The 19,133-nt window shown below is 34.1% G+C and overlaps 1 protein-coding gene across 1 annotated transcript in view; it reads right to left on the reverse strand.

Annotated features, from left to right (window-relative positions):
• Nucleotides 1-19,133, reverse strand: part of CIP2A (cellular inhibitor of PP2A) — a 35,255-nt gene that overhangs the window by 11,609 nt on the left and 4,513 nt on the right. Inside the window, exons 3-13 of the mRNA XM_028110609.2 lie at nt 17,304-17,416; nt 16,356-16,450; nt 15,740-15,836; nt 14,849-14,971; nt 14,563-14,708; nt 11,214-11,289; nt 7,978-8,196; nt 6,337-6,496; nt 4,501-4,642; nt 3,351-3,450; nt 1,732-1,850 (exon numbers count right to left, since the gene is read on the reverse strand). Of these exons, the coding sequence (XP_027966410.1) occupies nt 1,732-1,850; nt 3,351-3,450; nt 4,501-4,642; nt 6,337-6,496; nt 7,978-8,196; nt 11,214-11,289; nt 14,563-14,708; nt 14,849-14,971; nt 15,740-15,836; nt 16,356-16,450; nt 17,304-17,416 (1,390 nt within the window). The remainder of the gene's footprint in view (nt 1-1,731; nt 1,851-3,350; nt 3,451-4,500; nt 4,643-6,336; nt 6,497-7,977; nt 8,197-11,213; nt 11,290-14,562; nt 14,709-14,848; nt 14,972-15,739; nt 15,837-16,355; nt 16,451-17,303; nt 17,417-19,133) is intronic.

The raw sequence follows: 19,133 nt of genomic DNA on the forward strand, positions 1-19,133 counted from the left end.
CATCAGGTCTGTTCACATTCACTTCCTCAGAGAGGCCCCTCCACCCATACTGACATGCATATTATGAAACTTAATTTTTTTAACTTGTCTCCCAACTAGAATGTAAACCATATGACAGAGGCCCCAAGTCTAATTTGCCACAGTATCTAAAATGACTAGAAGAGGGCCTGGCACATAGCTGGACCTCACCAGATGGAAACGTACACCAAAAAACCTACTTATGTACCCACCCACCCATCTATCCAACATATAAATTTACCTTGTTAAACAAGATGATATAAACAAAGGCATAAACAGACATAAATAAAATAAATGAACACCTGAGATAGTGTCTAAAGAGAAAATTACATAACACCAGTAAGACAGGGGCAGCCCAGATACAAAGACATGGTAGGAAGATTTCATATACAGAGAGAGAGAATGAGACTCCTACTTTCAGTGAAGCTGAAGCTTTCGGTTCTGAAACACAGGGGCTTTCCTTTATGTCAGATTACCACAGTTGGAGCAACCAAGCCACCACAAAATGAAGCAGCTTCACAGACCATTTCTAGGTTTTAACTTGAGAAGCTCCCTATTTATCCATTTGTTTAAAAATATTATTATAAAATGAAGAGAATTTTGATTATTTGGTCTCTAGGTGTTGTTCTCCACAGTTCTTAATCTCTTAATTTATGACTACTTAAATTATTAATTCTGAAAAATGAGTTTGCTAAGTCAGTTAAAAGAAATAGGAGAGGGGCATCTGGGTGGCTCAGTTGGTTAAACATCTGCCTTTGGCTCAGGTCATGATCCCAGGGTCCTGGGATCGAGCCCCATGTCTCCCCATGTCGGGCTCATGGCTCAGGGGGGAGCAGGGCTCATGGCTCAGCGGGGAGCCTGCTTCTCCCTACCCCTCCCCCCACTTGTGCATGCTCTCTCTCGCTCTCTCAAATAAATAAAGTCTTTAAAAATTACAGAAAAATAGCAAATATTCTCTTAATGTTTGAAATTAATGAGAATAGTGGACAATTCTGCCTGGCCATTATCTATTCCATTTTCTGATAAAAGCACAAAATTTTTCTTTAAGAATCCTCCCACTGCCCCCAAATTGATTTTCAGTTCATGTAGTTCTCATAGATGAACCCCTGGTATCTGCCAAGGTCCCTCATTGGCAAATGACCCAGATTCGGTCAATGAAAGTGATGCTTAGACTTATCATTTAAACAACTGGGAAGGGAAAGCTCTTTGTTTCCTTTCCTGTTTTGTTTCTGTTCGTTGTTTTTTAGTTCTAAAAGCTATGTTGTTTATTAAGTGTTTAATCCTTTAAAGCTGATTCCCATTTTATCCTCTGGCAAACCCTTAAGCTGAAGAAGTTCTTCCTCACATCTAATCTAAATGTCTTTTTTTTTTCGTATAGCTGACACAGGGAAAGCTCGTTCTATGTAAGAACTAAACTGGTAAGATGTAAGCATAGTCCAGAAGCTACTATGTCAAATAGAGGAGGTGAGAGACAGAGAGGCATAGTGCCTGGAAAACATATTTAACCCACCTGAAGCTAGCTTTTCCCTGAGTATACACCTAGTCTTTTCAGTTACTGGAATCAAATTTTCTTTTAATCACTTGAAAAATTACTGTTATAATGAAGTCTTTGATTCACAAATTTTCTAATCTATCTATATCGAGGACTACTAAAGAAACACAGCAGGATATTCCAGCACCACAAGAGATACACTGCAAATGACTACAACTCACACTAAAGCAGGAAAATCTGGCAGTGGAGCAGCTTCCAATAATATTCCCAGTCCAGACTGTACTTGTTCTCTATTATCTGATGTTAAAGCAAAAGCCAAGGGAGTAATCAGGCGTGGATCCTAAGCAAATCAGAAAGCAGAAAACAAGAGGCACAAAGAATAAATAATGTCAGGCTTTTTAGAGCAAGGTGAGTAAACAGAGCTAAATCATAAAATAATTCTAGCAAATTCTGAAAGGTTTCTACCTGATGTTTGAATGTATTTATTAGCCTTTACTTTGTTATAATTATCTATGAAGTCAATATGAACACTAGCTTTAAAGAAATCTGGCAAAAGTTTTGTTATACCTATGAAAATCACATCTTAAATATTTTGATGAATTTAAAATATCATCCACAACTGACTGATGTTTTGAATTATTGTTTTACTTTTCTAGATACTCTTAAAAGAAAATCTGGCTGTAAGAAAAAACTGTTAATCATTTCCAATTAAAGTCAAAAATAAAAGTAAAATTCAAATTAACTAAAAAAATTCTAATTCAGTAACTGAAACAATTATACTTAAAGCATAAGTCCTTCTAGTTAGTAAATATTTTACATTAGTACTGTAAGCCCCAAATCATTTATTCTGAAAAACATCTCCTAATTGACACAAAATCAGTTTTGACTCAATTTTTAAGTTGTTAACAGAGAAAAAATACTAAAATATGAATCCTTTACAGTTATCTACATTTTACAATGTCGAGTGTCTTGGAAGTACTCAAGTATAATCTTATGCCACAAAACCATGTTAAGAGCTGGGCTTTATCTCCATAACCCTCATGGTAACCCTTCGTAACTGCTCCCATGGAGGGGGGGGGATTCATTATTTTCACTCTGTAGTTAAGGAAGCTAGAGCTCAGACAAGTGAAATAGCTTGCTCAAGTCTGCACTGACTTGACTGACTGATGGAGTCAACATCTGAACCCCATCTCTTAAGCATTACGCTCTCCAAAGTGTACAAATGGCTCCTGTGTAAGGTTTCAGTTTTGGCTTCTACCCTGTCTATACAGACCACAGCCATCTTTGTTTATTATAATAACTCAATTCACACATGTTTGCTAAGTATCTATTATAATCAGGTTTTGTGGCTATCCAGGTAAACATTAGAGCTCTTACTCAGCTACCATCATCAAAATTTGTTACTCAGCTATTCTCTGAGGTAACACCCTCTCTAATCTTATTATCACTAACAATCAAGTCCTTTTTTTCCAGATGTGTCCCTTATCCCCTTAATACCCTACATCATCAATCCCAACCAAAAACTCTTCACTGCAATGCTATTAGAAATAAACGAAGAAACCTAAAGTATGACATGAGAAAGGAAAAAGGCTGAGGAAGCTCTACTATCATGAACATCCTGTACATTACAGTCAGAAGCATTTCTGTTCAATTCCTGCAAAACTATGTAAAATTACTGTGTAGTGGGAACATTATGGCTACTTAAGGCAATTAACTTTCTTCTGATGGCCAATTCTAAGAGAAACATTTTCTAAAGATCGAGAATATTAAAACAGAAACTCACACATTAGGTAGCATTTATGTATGAATAAACTTCAATATTTGAAGAGTTTAAACTCACCTGAAGGATTTTATAGAAGCTTACTTCCATACCAGGAACCAACTGTTTAAGTTTGTTCATCAAATCAAGAGTTTTCAAAACTACATCAGCAGCCAGTTTGCTTAAAATAAATCATATTTAAATTAGATAACTAAAAAATTGCTTAGAACTTTATTTCTGTCCATAATTCTAAAGAAATTCTGAAAAAATAAACACCTGTTTTTAAACCTCAGGAAGATAAAGTACTGTTTCTTTTGAGAAGTAAAAATACAGTAGAGACCAACATCCTTATAACCTAAGCCCCCAAAAGAACGAATTGGCATTAATAGTCTAAATTCAAACAGCGTTTCTTTTTCTAATCTCAAATACCACCAAGCTTCCACTTTCTGCACCAAATTACTAGCAGCATCAGCAACATGACCTATTTAATTCTTAGCTTTGTCACTGGAATATCAACAATAAAGGGCAACCTTAAGCAATACAGAATACCTAATATTTACCAAATAAATTATACTAAGCCATGCTCTTAACCTCGTACCACAAAGGGAGTACAAAAAAGTAAAAAAAGGTAATCCTTGTTCTTGAGGAGCACAATTATTGACAATAATGTCATTTGTGGAAATTGGAACAAATCAATGTCTAGCATTCAGATCCTCAGTAAAGATTTATTAACAGACAAGGTGGGAGGGGAGGGATAAAATACTCTATCTCATCACTGTCAGAGAAAATTCACCCTTAAACCATAAGTCTTGACATGCTTAGGAAAAGAACTGTCTTTGTCAGTAGGAAACCTTCCTAGTAATAAAAAAAATGACCCCCGTTTTTTGTTTTTGCTTAAAACATAAAATTACTGAGGCAATGTCAGGAAGAACCTCCAGAAAAGGGAGTACAAAAGACCCTTAAATAATCACAATAAATTAAAACACAAAACAAACCTAAACAATGAAAAACACATCACAGATGTTAAGATTATCCTTTCTCTGAAGCATGTAATCTATGACTTGAATGAATTTTTTAAAAATTATGAAAAAACTTGTTAATTCCCTGCTACATCTTGAGTTAATAGTGCATACCGAAAGATTACCCTCCAAAAGAGGAGTGAATCACTAGATCTTTTGATTTTTATTATGTTTGGCGTTACCATTTTGCCATCTGGATTTCATATACTCACCACAAGTCAGAATCTGCTACCTTTGTTCCAAACCCCAGATCAATCTTGCCATACGTAAATTGTTGTTCTATCAGAGTGGTACATTTGATAGTAGTCAGAGTTTTTGCAACATGCATTTTTAGAGTATCATCTCCACACAGAGGTAAGTTTTGTTAAGGAATTCAAACAAAAAATTCGCAACCTTATATTTGTATAGCACTTCACAGTATTTAGAGTGATTTCATACAAATTATGTTACTGCACTTCTATGTAGTAGTCATTGTTACATTAGCTCAATGACAGATTAGGAAACTAGAGCTCAGAGCTTAATTGATCGTTAAGTAGCAAGAGATGGGACTGACACCACGTCTGTTACTCTGCCGGATGTTAGTAATTTGTTAGGCTATTACAATGGTTCAATATTTGCTGAACTAAGGGAAGTTATTTTTTCCTATTTTGTAATATTATAAGTTAATTTGAGTACCATTAAAAAAGGGTCAAATTTGGCTCAAAATGGTACCAATTCTGAAGCCTGCATATATTACAGATATCTTTACTACAATCAAGCAAAATAATCATGTATCTCTACAGCAGTGGTTTTCAACTTTGGCTGCCTGTTAGAATCACGTGGGCGGTTTGATCAATCAATCAGCATCTTCCCCCACCCCCCACCAGGGTTTCACATTACTCCAATTAAATTAGAATTGCTGGAAGTGGGGTGCCTGGGTGGCTCAGTTGGTTAAGCGACTGCTTTTGCCTCAGGTCATGATCCCAGGGTCCTGGGAGAGTCCCATATCGGGCTCCCCCTGCTCTGCGGGGAGCCTGCTTCTCCCTCTGTCAGCCATTCCCCCTGCTTGTACTCTCTGTCAAATAAATAAAATCTTAAAAAAAAAAAAAAAAGAACTGCTGGAAGTAAGGTTCAGGTGTCAGGATTTTTAAAATGTTCTCCAGGTAATTCTAATACATAATCAGGATTGAGAATCACTGCTGTAGGGAAGAGGAAAATTAAGGAGCAGAAACACCAAGAAGCGAGTAAATAGATGTGGAATTTGCTCTAGGGCCGGAAGAAGTTGAGCAAATTCTTGTTGCTGAGATATAAGGAAACTTGACCAGGTAAATATAAAAGATCTGGTTGAGATATAATGGCTCCTTGCTGATAATAATAAAAACGCATTAATGAAATATTTTAAAAATGGGACTTGGGCTTCATAAAGACTTAGAATCAACTGATCTAAAAGAAAAAAGCTAAGATCTAAAAGAAAAGATCTAAGAAAATCTGAATATGGAAGTTAGGCAGTGACACTAATTGAACTCAAGGTTTTCTTTTTTTGTAATGAATGAATTTGTCTTGATAATATTTGTCTTTTTTAATAACCTAGTATGATATCATCTTTATTAAAACATTTCTGGAGGCTTTAATTTTCAGTAAAAATTATAATATAAAGCTAAAATACTAACGATTCTACCAATGTTTTAGTCCCTGATACACTGAACCAAAGATGGCACAACAAATCATCCAGAGATAGCAATTAGCATTCGAGAGTAACACAGCAGTTATTTTAAGAATGTATCTCTTGACCTCAAATTGCAGTAAAAATGTTCAAATCAAGTTTTAAAAGCATTCTGAAATGAAAATATTCTTTAAAGTTTTACACAGAAAAATAAGGGAAAAATTCTGGACAACTTTTTTATAGACTCCACATTGAGAATTAGTTCTATAGTTTAAACTCCAATTCAGTAATTCTGAATGGATATATGAGCATGAGAAGTGACAAAATTACAAATAAAAACAAAAATGCAGTAAAGGTAATGCTAGAAAAAAATGAGTGGTTTCCATGTTTTAACAGTAAAGGATATTTAACAAAACTTCAGTGGCCTTGGCCATCCTTTCACATTTTCTTTTTAATAAGGCTTCATCTAGATTTTGTTCTGTGAACTGAAGTTGATCAAGGATTGTAGGCAGCAGAAGGGTCACAAAACGGTCAGCTGAGGAACAGTTAGCAGTATCTATAATGTCCTGGAGAATTAACCACCACCAATGATGAAAAATAGGGATGGAATACAGAACGCAGACACAGTCATCACCAAGCAGCAACGTTCTCATTAAATCTCTTATAATTACTTCAGTATTTAATTGACCTGTGTCTCCTATTTAAAACCTACTCTTTTATCCAGTTTTGATGGCTATGATGACTTTTTTCTTAAATGGAACAATAAGGTTTTAAGCTATTCAACTACAAACAAGACTTTCTGGTGGACTGTGTCCATGATTTGAAAACCAGTATCCTAAACTTGCTAAGTGAAATTATAATAATTAAATAACCACCACCGGTCTTAATACTTTACAACTATGAATAATTCCCATCAAGAATCCTGAAGAGTTTTTTAAATGCTAAAACTGGTTAACAGTCAATACCAACATAAAACAGAAAGTAATTTTACTCAGCCATAAGAAAGTATGAATACCTAACTTTTACATCAACATGGATGGGACTGGAGGAGATGATGCTAAGTGAAATAAGTCAAGCAGAGAAAGACAATTATATGGTTTCACTTATTTGTGGAACCTAAGGAATAGCATGGAGGACATTAGGAGAAGGAAGGGAAAAATGAAGGGGGGGAATCGGAGGGGGAGATGAACCATGAGAGACTGTGGACTCTGAGAAACAAACTGAGGGTTTTAGAGGGGAGGGAGTGGGGGATGGGTTAGCCCGGTGATGGGTATTAAGGAGGGCACATACTGCATGGAGGACTGGGTGTTATACGAAAACAATGGATCGTGGATCACCACATCAAAAACTAATGATGTAACGTATGGTGACTAACATAACATAATAAAAAAAAAATTAAAACAGAAAAAAAGTAATTTGTGCGTCACCTTTGACGAATATATTTAATCACTCGTATACATTTTTGTTTGTGCATAGGATCCAGTCATGAGGGGAAATACTCTAAGATATTGTGGTAGGCAAAATGGGTACAAAAACAGAGACAATAGTAGAGAATGCTAAATGATCTAGATAGTAGAATCTACCAGAATGTAATGGCCTCTAGGGAAAGACTTTTTGTCTGTATCCTAATTGCCTAGCAGTGTCTGGCATGTTCCACTCCATCTTAGTGACTGAATCAAATGTTGCTATATTAATCCACTAATAGGCTAATAAAGAAATTAGACAGTATCTACCAAGATGGTGAAAGAGAATGTGACTATTGCAAGAAGTATAGGCAGACAACAACAAGCTGTACAAATCTCAGCTAATACCTTTACTTATTACACTGAAAGGAGTATATATAAGCTATTCGGTGCAAAAGAAGAAAACACCAATGTTCCTGACTTTGCCCAAAAAAATGAAATTCAGTAGCTGAATGAAAGGGAGTTGGTTAAAAGTTTTCCTAAAGCGTATAAACAATTAGAAGTTTATTGTGGACGTTTTTGAAAGTAAACTCTTCACTGAGAATCATTAAATGGAAAAGTCAATTTGTCTATCATTATATTACCTCAAATATTTCCTTGAACAACTCCAAGGCTAAAATAGAACAGTTTTCTGACCCATCCAGAGGTTGGCTTGACCAACGAAGTAGAGCCACAGTAGGTTCTAAACATTTAGAACGGCTTCCCAGAATGGTGTTGCCAGATGGAGACTGTTCAAATATCATCTGAGTGAGCACGTGGCGCAGCTGAGTCACTGAACAGAAGGCAAGAAGTAATTCTAAAACCTGTGCAATATAAAGTCTTCGTTAAATGTCAATTTCATTGGCCTTTAATGTACAAAGCAACCAAGTGATGAAGCTGAAAATGACACATTTTTAAAGATACTCTAAAACAAAAATTAAAGAAAGCTTCCAATTTTTCTTTCAGTAATATTTTTCAAAATGCGGGATTAGGTACTATAAGGTTACAAAGAAATTTGTTAATGGTATTTACTCCTAGTAAGCAGGACTATGAGAGGCAAAGAAAGGAGGGCAACTTCAACTAATATCATATGCCTTCTATAGTACTTAATTTTTTCTCAAAGCACAGATGTTTTGTTTTTACAATGAAAGAAGAAATTAAAAAATAAAATTAGAAACTACAAACACTTGCTATCATGCTGAGATTCAAGAATTCCTATAAAGCATACTTTAGGATAATACTGAAAAGTGGTATTCCCAAGCTTTAAAACCTTAAGTATGGCTATTTCCACATTGTTTGCACATTGTTGACTTTATACCTGTTAGCTCCTCTATTCTACCTCAGTTCTTTACCTCATAAACTGGGCCTTTATAACATCACATAACATCCCACACCAACCTATTTATTAGCTAAGTTAAATTCTATCTCATTTCATATACTACCAACCTAACCTATCATTAAAAAAAATTATTGGCATTTCTGTGCCTATCCACTTACTTTCTACCTTTATCTGTATTTTTATAAATGACATAATGGGGATTTGTGTTTTGATCAACTTGATGGCATTTGATTTTAATGGAATTCAGCCCATTAGCATTTACTATGTAACAAATGATAATCTTTGATTTATTCATTTTCAAATATAAATTATAGTACTTATTTATGAATAAGTAATACATTTACTTGGTTCCATGGCCAAACAAAGCAGCCTGATCTCTAGCTACACTCCCTGAAGGCAAGAAACGTTCTCAGTTTCTCTTTCCTCTTACCAGAGACATATTATACCCATATAAGAAAATACCTTCTCAATATACACTTAAGCATAATGTACAGAAGTAAACTAATCAATCACTATTACAAAGGTGGATGGTTTTTCCAAAGTGAACATACCGGTGTAACTGGCAACCAGAAGAAGAATTCTATCAAAACTCCTGGAGTCCCTTGCGTCCCCGCCCAGACAATGCCTCAAACACTCCTCTTCGTCAGATTTCTGACACTGTAGATTAATTTTATCTTAGCTATTCTTGGATCTTTGCATTTCCATATAAATTTTTTAATCAGCTTGCCAGTTTATATAAAACAAGTCACATGGAACTTTATATATAAATAGAACCTTACAGTGTATATATACCCTTGCTTCCATCTGATTTCTTTAACTTAGCATTAGGTTAGTGAAATTCATCCATACTATTGCACACAGTTGCCCTTCACTCATCCTAATTGCTGTGTAGTACTCTAATGTATAGATGTATCACAATTTATCTACCCATTCCACTACTGATGGCATCTGGATTGTTTCTAATTCCTGCCTAAAAGGAGTAGTACAGCTATACATGTCTTTTGGTGAACATATATATTTAATTATTTGGGGTAAATACTTAAGAGTGAAATCGCTAGCTCATACTCTATGCACGTGTCCAGAATTTCTAGGTAATACCTATTTTCATAAGCGGTTGTGCCAATTTTCAGTCCCTGAGTACTACAACCTTATGGGTTTTTTATATTCTTATCTATATTTGATGCTATTCATTTTTAATTTTAACCACCTGGTGGGCACACAGTAGCATCACATTATCATTTAAATTTGCATTTCCCTATAGATTAATAAAGTTGAATAACCATTTCGTATTTATTGACTAATTCTTTTTGTTGTTGTTCAGATTATCTCTTGGGTTCAGTGTTTCTTTGATTTATATATACATGTTTTTAAATACATATGAAAAATAAATATATTTTAGATCAGAGTCCTTTGTTGGATATATGTATTGTAGATACCTTTTCCGTGTTACCAGTGGTCTTTTTGTGAACAGAAGCTCTTAATTTTAATACAGTACAACTTAATCCAACTTTTTTCCTGTATAGTTGGTGCTTTTGTTTCCTATTTAAGATCTTTGTCTATCCCAAGGCTGTAAAGATATTCTGTTAGGCATTTTTTCTATAAGTTCACCGTTTACCTTTCACATGTAGATCTACAATCTTTCTGGAACTGATTTTCACGTTTGATGTGAGGTAGGAAACAAAATTCAGTTTTTTCCCAAGTGGCTATTCAACTGACTCAGTATCATTTATTGAAATGACCATACTTTTAGAACTGCACTGTTATCAATCAGGAGACTATATGCTATGGTATGGTTTTAAACTGTACTGTTTCAGGGGGCTGTCTATCCTTATGACAGTACTGCACTGTTTTAATTATTGCAGCTTTATAGTAAGTCTTGGTATCTGGTAGTATTAGAAGTCCTCCAACTTTGTTCGTTTTTTTCAGGATAGCACTAGTTATTTTTAGACTTTCCCAATGTCCACATACACCAAAACCAAAACAAATATAAACACAAAAAAACACTAAAACCTGCTATGATTTCGAAACTCTTCAAATCTATGAACTTGGTATATCTGTATTATTTAGGTCTTTTATATCTCTCAATGTTTTGTAATTTCAGAGTAGAGACTTCGTGTGTGTTTTGTTGGATTTATCTCCTAAACATCTGACATTTTTAAAAAATCAGAAAATAGTATCATTTTTAAAACTGCATTTTCTATTTAACATTGTCTATATGTTTTTTGATGAGCTTATGGACATGTTTGGCTTGGCTATGTGGTTTAGGAGTAGAATCGCTGTGTCACGGTATACATACATCAGGCACTGTGAAACAATTTTTAGGACCAGTGAATGAAGACTTGAGAAGGGTTCTAGAGTATTGGTAATGCTCTATTTTCTGATCTATATAATGGTTATATGACTGTGTTCAATTTGTAAAAATTCAGAGAGCTGCACACTTAAGATTTTTCTGCATATTACAGTTTTTAAAAGTTTAAAACAAAAAGTCATGTTTTTACACACCTTTGAAGAAGAATCAGGATCCTTTCCATTAAGAAGACCTAATACTTGATTGAGACATGAAGAAAAGTGCTCATACCTAAGTTTAAAATAAAAATATACATTAAATAATCATGAAATTGATCCATCAGATAGGATTTATATACAAAATAAATATAAAATTTAAGTGTATTTTCTTTCATCTATTTTGAGCTTCTATTATAGAACAGTCTGCAAAATTTCTACTTACAACTTGAAACATTCTACCACTATGATATACATAAATTGGCTTTGTTATTTATTGAACAGTGAAAAAACAAAAACAATGATTCCTGTGGCAATAAATGTCATTGAAACTTTCAGTACTTCGATTGCTTTTTTTTTTTAAAGCTATGTTCAGTTTGTAAAAATTCAAAGAACATGAAATATTCTAATAAATTAGGCAGCTATTTATTTATAAAGCACTTATAACAGCTAGGCATTATATCAGGTTCTGCAGACACAGAGGTAAGGCACAAGGCTCTGTGTTACAGAACTCTTAAGAGCTACTAGAGGTACCAAACACATTATTGTCTATGTAACTAGTGCATCCTGTGTTTGGGACAATGATGCTCTGTGAAAGACCTAACAGTCTAAGAATGAAGGCAGATACATAGAATATTATATAATGTAAAATAACACTATCATGGAAAAATACATAGAATGCTAGGAGGATGAATATCGAATCCAGACTCAGTGTGGCAGGCCTGATCAGATGAGGTTTCCCACCTTTGAGTCTTAAAAAATAAACAGGAATTAGACATATAAAGCCGACAGTATTCAGAGGGAAGAGCACATGGATACACAAAAGACATTTCTAGCAAGTTGGAGATTCTATTTACTGTCTGAAGTGATTAGACAAAAGTACATAAGAAAATATAAAGAAACAGGGCTGAGAGGTTCCCAAAGGCCATATTTTAGAGGGCTATACTGAGATTTTGTTTACCTTAAATGCAATGGGAGATCACAGATTTTAGAAGGGACATATGGTTGAGGGAAACGTTGAAAGTCAAATATAAATGAAGGGAGTCAATGGAATGAGAGACATTGAAGAGACAAAAGATACTGTTGAAAAAATAGGACAGAATGAGATTTAATGCACAGAATAAAGGGATGTGTCTTTGAGCAAAACAAGATGACACTAAGAATTGGTATAAACACAAGTAATTTGGTTTAAGAGCAAAAATTTGAAAGAACTCCAATCAGATGGGATTCAGCTTTTTTTTTTTCTGTGAAACAAAGATAAGGTCATCTTCTGACTGAAAAGTGGCAAGAGTAAAGTAGTAAATATTTGAAAGGGCCACTGTAGGAAATGTGAAAGAAAGCTGGGAATAAATATGAGAAGTGCTGCCCAGATAAAGTTAGAGGTAGTGAATATGTAGAATACAGATTGATAAAGTGTGATTTTTCTCAGGTTTTGATTAGGAACCCAGACATTAAATTAGACTTTGGAATAGATTCAGGAACATTTTGCTAAATGGTATAGCAAGTAAACAAGAAGACAACACAATTAAACATAATTTCCTTTCCAGAGGTGATTCTGGAGTTTTAGGCTAGATAAAAAGAAAACAGATAATGGAACTGAGAGATTTACAGAAGTGATTAAGCAACCACTTACAAATGTTAAATCAGGTTATATTTTGGTCCTCCTGCAGAGGTATATCCTTTGTTGTTTACTTAGAAGTTGTTAAACAAGCACCATTTGGTGGTGAGAATGGGTATTACACAAGAGTATATTGGGAGGACTCTTAGAACAGATACAGGGAAGACAAGTAAAGGAAGCGCACTCTGGAAGAACGATTTCTTATCCACCTATGCTTAAGAAAAGAAAAAAAATGAAATGCTAATGTTGTAGGATTTCTTTTCCTTTAGTGCCCGCAGTTCTTGGTCCTGGCTGCTTCAAAGAATGAAGAGCCAGACCAGACAAAGGGTGATGGACAGCAAAGCAAAGTGTATTGAGTGATAGTACAAAGCTCCAGCAGAGGGAGGGGACCTGAGAGAGTTGCCACTGGAGTTTCTAAGTCTAGGGGTTTTTATGGGCTTGTTGGAGGGCTGTTTTAATCTGATTAATTCTCCATGAGCCTGTCACCCAGTCAGGTTTTTGTCATCTACCTATCACGTGGGAAAGGGTGGAGGGCTCCTTCTAGGATGGTGTAAAATCCTTTCCTCTTAGGTAGGGGCCCCTTGTCCCTGCCTGCCCTTTTTCCAACTATCCTTCATTACTAATGTGAATGGTTCTTGGTTCTGTAAAACATCAGTTAGCCATATGGGTAGTGGTCAACCTTGCCCTTGTGGTTAGCTTTTGTTTTTTTAATGTCTAGATTCTACATTCCTTAAAATTTGGGACTATGTTTTATACAATTTCTGGTTCCATGTTTTTCAAAGATTAGGGGCTATGTCTTCAAATTCCTATCTCCGCTAACACTCCCACATCCCCCAGTACTTGACCACAGCAGGGGCTCCATAATTGTCTTCTCATTTGTGAATGATTAATTGAACTCTTTGAAGCAATTTCTCCAATTTCCTAACCTACGACCTTACAAAGTGGCTGAGGCATTGGGGAAAACTTAAGATATAAAAAGGCCAGGGATGTCTGGGTGGCTCAGCCAGTTAAGTGTCCAACTCTTGATTTTGGCTCAGATCGTGATCTCAGGATTGTGAGATCCAGCCCTGTCTTGGGCTCTGCGCTGGGTGTGGAGCCTGCTTAGTATTCTCTCTCTCCTTTCCCTCTGCCCTTCCCCCACTCTCTTGCTCTCCCCATCCCTCTCTAAAAAATAAAAGTATTAAACAGCCACAAGCTCTTTGGAAAACAGTTGCTAACTGAACTCAAAAGATAAATGATCACATGAAATGCCACTGAGATAGAATGGGCATATAAACATATGTTCTCATTTTACCTTATGACACAACAGAGGCACATAATGAGGAAAATGTTATTCATTTTTATGCAAAAAAGACAAGACAAATATACTGACATAAATGTCCCTATAATAACAATATTTTCCCAAAAACTGTAATGTTCAAGATTTAAATCTGGCGCTGGAAAAGATTAATCAAGATGTGTACATTTTAGACAGTGATACAAGCTTATTTAAGACAAAGATTGAAACACACCCCCTCACCCCCCCATGTTCTTATACTTGTACATTTCAGTCCAGAAAAGCAAAAAGAATGGGAGTAAAGCACATCAAAACATTTCAATTGAGTCCCTTGTCCATTAGAATTCAGGTTTACTAACTCTGAAAAGGCAGTTTTATTAATTACAAACATATCTTGGTCCATTGAAAAGAAAAACAAAACAAAATAAGTCTTAAAATTTGTCAGAGAGCCATACCTGGTAAGATAATCAGCAATTTTAGGATTCTTAAGGAGATCCATCAGTAGATCAACTGAATACTTCCTAGTCAATGTGCCATCACCGTTTATGAGAATATTAAACATTAGCTGAAAAGTTTGATGAATGTTTCGAGCATGGAACAGCTTAAAAACAAATTAGGAAAAGTATATTATACAAAAAAATTTAAGTTGACACCATTCTAAACAAAGTCTCAATGACTCTTAAAATATCAGAGAATATAAATTTCAGAACTATTTTCAAAAATAAAAAAAATCATACTTACCTTTTCCCCAACCTCTTCATTTAATGTCAAACTGGATAAAATTGAAAGGGCAAACACAACCACAGTTAAACTACTGTGGGCCAGGAAGCTTATAAGAGTTCGATAAAAAGATTTCACATTATTCTGAGAAAGAAAAAAATTTTTAAATAAATTAGAATAAAAAATTATTAGGTTTATATTTTGGTTTAGAAAGTGTATCTTGCACAGAGTAGGTAAACTTCTATTAAACATCCTTATCAACTTAAGAAATTATTCAAACACTTCCATGGCTCAAGAGAACTTCCACCTCCAAAGTACCTCCAGTACAGAACAAATGAGATATTGTTTAATTTGAAATTAAACAGGTAATATTGGATACTGCATAGCAGGGGAATTGTTCACAAAGTACCTTAAAGAATCAATGAACTTTCTTGATTTGACATATTTCTAACGGTGGTTCAGTTAACCTCATTTGTGTGCCTTCACTCATTACAAGTGCTGGTAGTTGTTGCAGTCATTTATTCATGGATCTTTCTGGTGGAGCTGCCATTGATTTTGTGGAAATGTAAAATCTGAGGTAAATGGGATTGCCAGTGATATCTGTCCTTTCTATTAGCACAAAATAATTTAGCATTTCTTGTATTATTCAATATAAGAAATAATGGGATGCTATTGAGAAGGAAAACTTTTAGTACTCAACATTTTTATTAATACTTATCATCTTAAATACAACATGTGCAAAGGTTGGAATACTTCTAGTTAATTATGTGTCAATCTGTTCCTTAACTTTGATGAGTCAGCTGGATGAGACATGAGAATTCTTGTTAATTTTTTTTTAAAGAAAAACATGGATATAATTCTCTTTAAGCATAGAGCTCACCACAAATAAGAAAGATTTTATGCAAAACTTACCAAAGTCTTTATGTATGTTTGAACAGAAAGATTGTGCCGACAAAGATTTGCCAATAATCCTAGACAAGGCATTGTTAACTCATCTTCAGAAGACTGACTGTTGTTTTAAGGAAGATAATAAAAGACAAAAGCATCAAATTCATTTTAAATTATTCCATTTTATGGTAATTTACATTTAAACTCCTTTTTATATGTAAAAATGATTAACATGTGAAGACAGTCAAGCTTTGAATAATATTGACCATTCATTTCATATTTGGAAACTACATGATATATTCAATTATAGCACAGAAATATGGAAATAATTGTCAGAATGACCATGTGCTATCTCGTCAGTATATTCTCCTACCAAGATTAAACATAAGCATAAAATTTTCAGTTTCAATAGTTCTTCTGTTCAAATCAATTCATTTCATAAATTTTTGTTATGAAAATTAAAGCCGCTTTATACCATTTGATCCCTAAAATCATCTAAAAGGAGTAAACAAGAACTGGAGTCTCACTGAATTTAAAAAGTTGGAAAATATTATCTAAGAAAAACTAAACTATTACATAGTTTTATTTAAAAAAAAAAAATCAACATATTATTTGGTTACATGTTTGGTTGCATACTCACATATGATCTATCAGGAAGGTAATTAACTCATCTATATTGGCACCAGAATGGAAAATTTTGATGTTGTATGTTAATCTCTGCAGAAGGTGAATGCACTAAGAATAAGAAAATACTAATGAATATAAACATATAAAAACCTATTGCATGCTTACAATCATGGACTTCTAAGCATATTCTGAGCATGTCACCATTTTAGGAAGCAGAGTTTAGAGCAAGAACTTTTCTATTTCTTAAAATGGTTCTGTTCTTTAAACATAAAGTAATGAGACTACTAAGAATTTTAGGGTTCATCTCCTAATTCCACACATTTCTATACAATCTATCTCAAACAGAGCATCTTGTCATCAACCTGGTTCACTTAAACATCTTAAACATACATGCAAGCTAAAACATATACATATTCCATGAATTCTAAGATGTATTTTTTCATATTTTGCCATCTTTAAAACAGCATGTCAGTTTAATTGGTGATGTTTTCCTTCTTGCAACTGATGGCATTTTAGGTTCAACAAAATATCTGTATGAGAGCTTTGAGTCATGCTAAACAGACTAAATCTATAGCTTTCATTTTTTGTGGAATGTTTCCTCAACAGATTGGGACTAGATGGCAACTTAATTTGCAATTTTAATACGAATAGCTTACATCTCAAAATGTTGACATCTGTGTTTATAAGTCTGTCAAAGCAGTTATAACGTAGATTTGCTTTTCTTCAAAAATAATGCTAGATGTGGATAAACTTCCCTTCTCTAGAAACTTTTAAACAGTAGTACATGTGTGATTGACCAGCTCTTAAATTTATTAACAGTGAGAACTGTCCTATTCATGCAGGATTATGTCGGCATATATAGTATAAATTAGCAATTTACAATATATACTGTCAATTTTGATCTGCAAATAAAGAAGGAAAAACAAGTATTAAGTGAAGAGTACCGTGGAGGTGTGTATACCTGCAAAAACACAGAATCACTATGGCAAGTGCTGCTCCGACAAACCACTCCTGCTAGCACGCTATTCAGGTTATATGTATTCTGAAGGCAGTCTCTGGTTTCACTGTCTACAGCTGCAAGTTAAGATAAAATGGCACCAAATATCACTTTTATATATGGTCTTCATGGATAAGAGATAAATAATTTTAAGTTTATTTCATATTAAATTTACTATGTATAAAAATATCAAGTATGATATGGTTATTATATTTATAATTACTTTCCAATTCAGAAGTATAATCACAGAAATAGTATGAGCTAGAAAAGGAAAGGGAGTATGAGCTTTTCCTTTTTTGTCAATAAGCAAATGATTTTTCTATGTGGACTAAATTAAAGGAGAAAACCTGCTTTACATATTTAGAAAAGTTTTGCAGTTAAAAGATAATCATCTCAATTTTTCTGTAATTTAAAACTGCTCTAAAGTCTATTAACTAAAAAATAAAACTTAAAAAAATAAAATAAAAAGACGTTCATTTTAAAAATTTCTAATATAAATGTTGAAAATGACTGTCATTCTCATACAAAAGGTTGGCGGATGTTAGAATTAGCATAGCCTTTTTGGAAAGTAATTTAATAATGACTATCAAATTGAAAAATGACCTGAAAACCTGAGAATTAATTCAACAGAAATACACTAATATTTGAGCAAAAATACATAAAAATGTATTGATTCTGATAACAAAAACTTGAAAAAGAGCATACATGAGTACCCACCATTAGGAGAGTAGCTGAATAAATTATAGTAGTCTACAATATGGTACAAGGCAGATATTAAAAAGACACCAATATGGAAAGATAGCTAACATATGTTAAGTGAAAAAAAAAAATCTGATGTTCTGCAATACCATTTTTTAAAAAAACAACCAAAATTATTTGTTAACTGGGCACCTGGGAGACTCAGTTGCTTGTCTGTCTTGGGCTTATGTCATAGTCTGGGGGTCCTGGGATCAAGCCTGGGAGTTGCGCTCCCGGCTCAGAGGGGAGCCTGCTTCTCCCTCTCCCTCTGCACCCCCCTCCCACCAGGCGCTCTCTCTCTCTCTCAAACAAATAAAATCTTAAAAAAAGTATTTGTTAATTTATTTGATCTAAAATAATTTGTTATAGCATAGAAAAAGATCTAGAAAGACACCTATCAAACCATTAAGAAATATTATCTACCAAAGTGGAAATGATAAGAGTTGGTGGTGATGAGTAAAGACATTCTATTTTACTCTGTATCTGTGCTAACTTGGTAGACACTACGCCACAATGACTCTTTAAATTTACATCAATTAAATTAAAGATTTATTTCTTCAGTCTACTATTCACACTACAAATGCTCAATAGTCCTATGTGGCTAATGACTACTATAATGGAAAATACATATAGAACATTTCCATCATCACAGAAAGTTCCACTGCATGATAGTCTATGTTAATATTCCTGGATCACTGGGTTTTTTTTTATAATAAGCATGCATTAATTTTATCATCACACACAGAATTATCTCCCCTCCACTCTCAAGCACACATCAAGAAAAAAAGTACCCATGAAATGAAAATTTAAAAACTAAAGATAGAAAAAGAGTTCAGTATAGTCTATCAAAAAAGGATGATTTTTTTTTTATCACTAGCTATGACTTTTCTGAGTGATGTATTTAATACAGGCATTATGTGCATGTATTTTTCTAAATTCAAAAGTAGGCCAGCATTTCCCAAGATGCTTTCTTTTCTGTAGACCCCTGAACCTTTGCTATGCTTCAGATTCTTTGTTCCAATAATTTTAAGAAAGGATGCATATAATATTCTTTTT

Source organism: Eumetopias jubatus, unplaced genomic scaffold (assembly GCF_037043125.1).
Source record: "Eumetopias jubatus isolate StellerSeaLion01/CBP00866 unplaced genomic scaffold, mEumJub1_p1.0 scaffold_1, whole genome shotgun sequence".
Taxonomy (NCBI): Eukaryota; Metazoa; Chordata; class Mammalia; order Carnivora; family Otariidae; genus Eumetopias; species Eumetopias jubatus.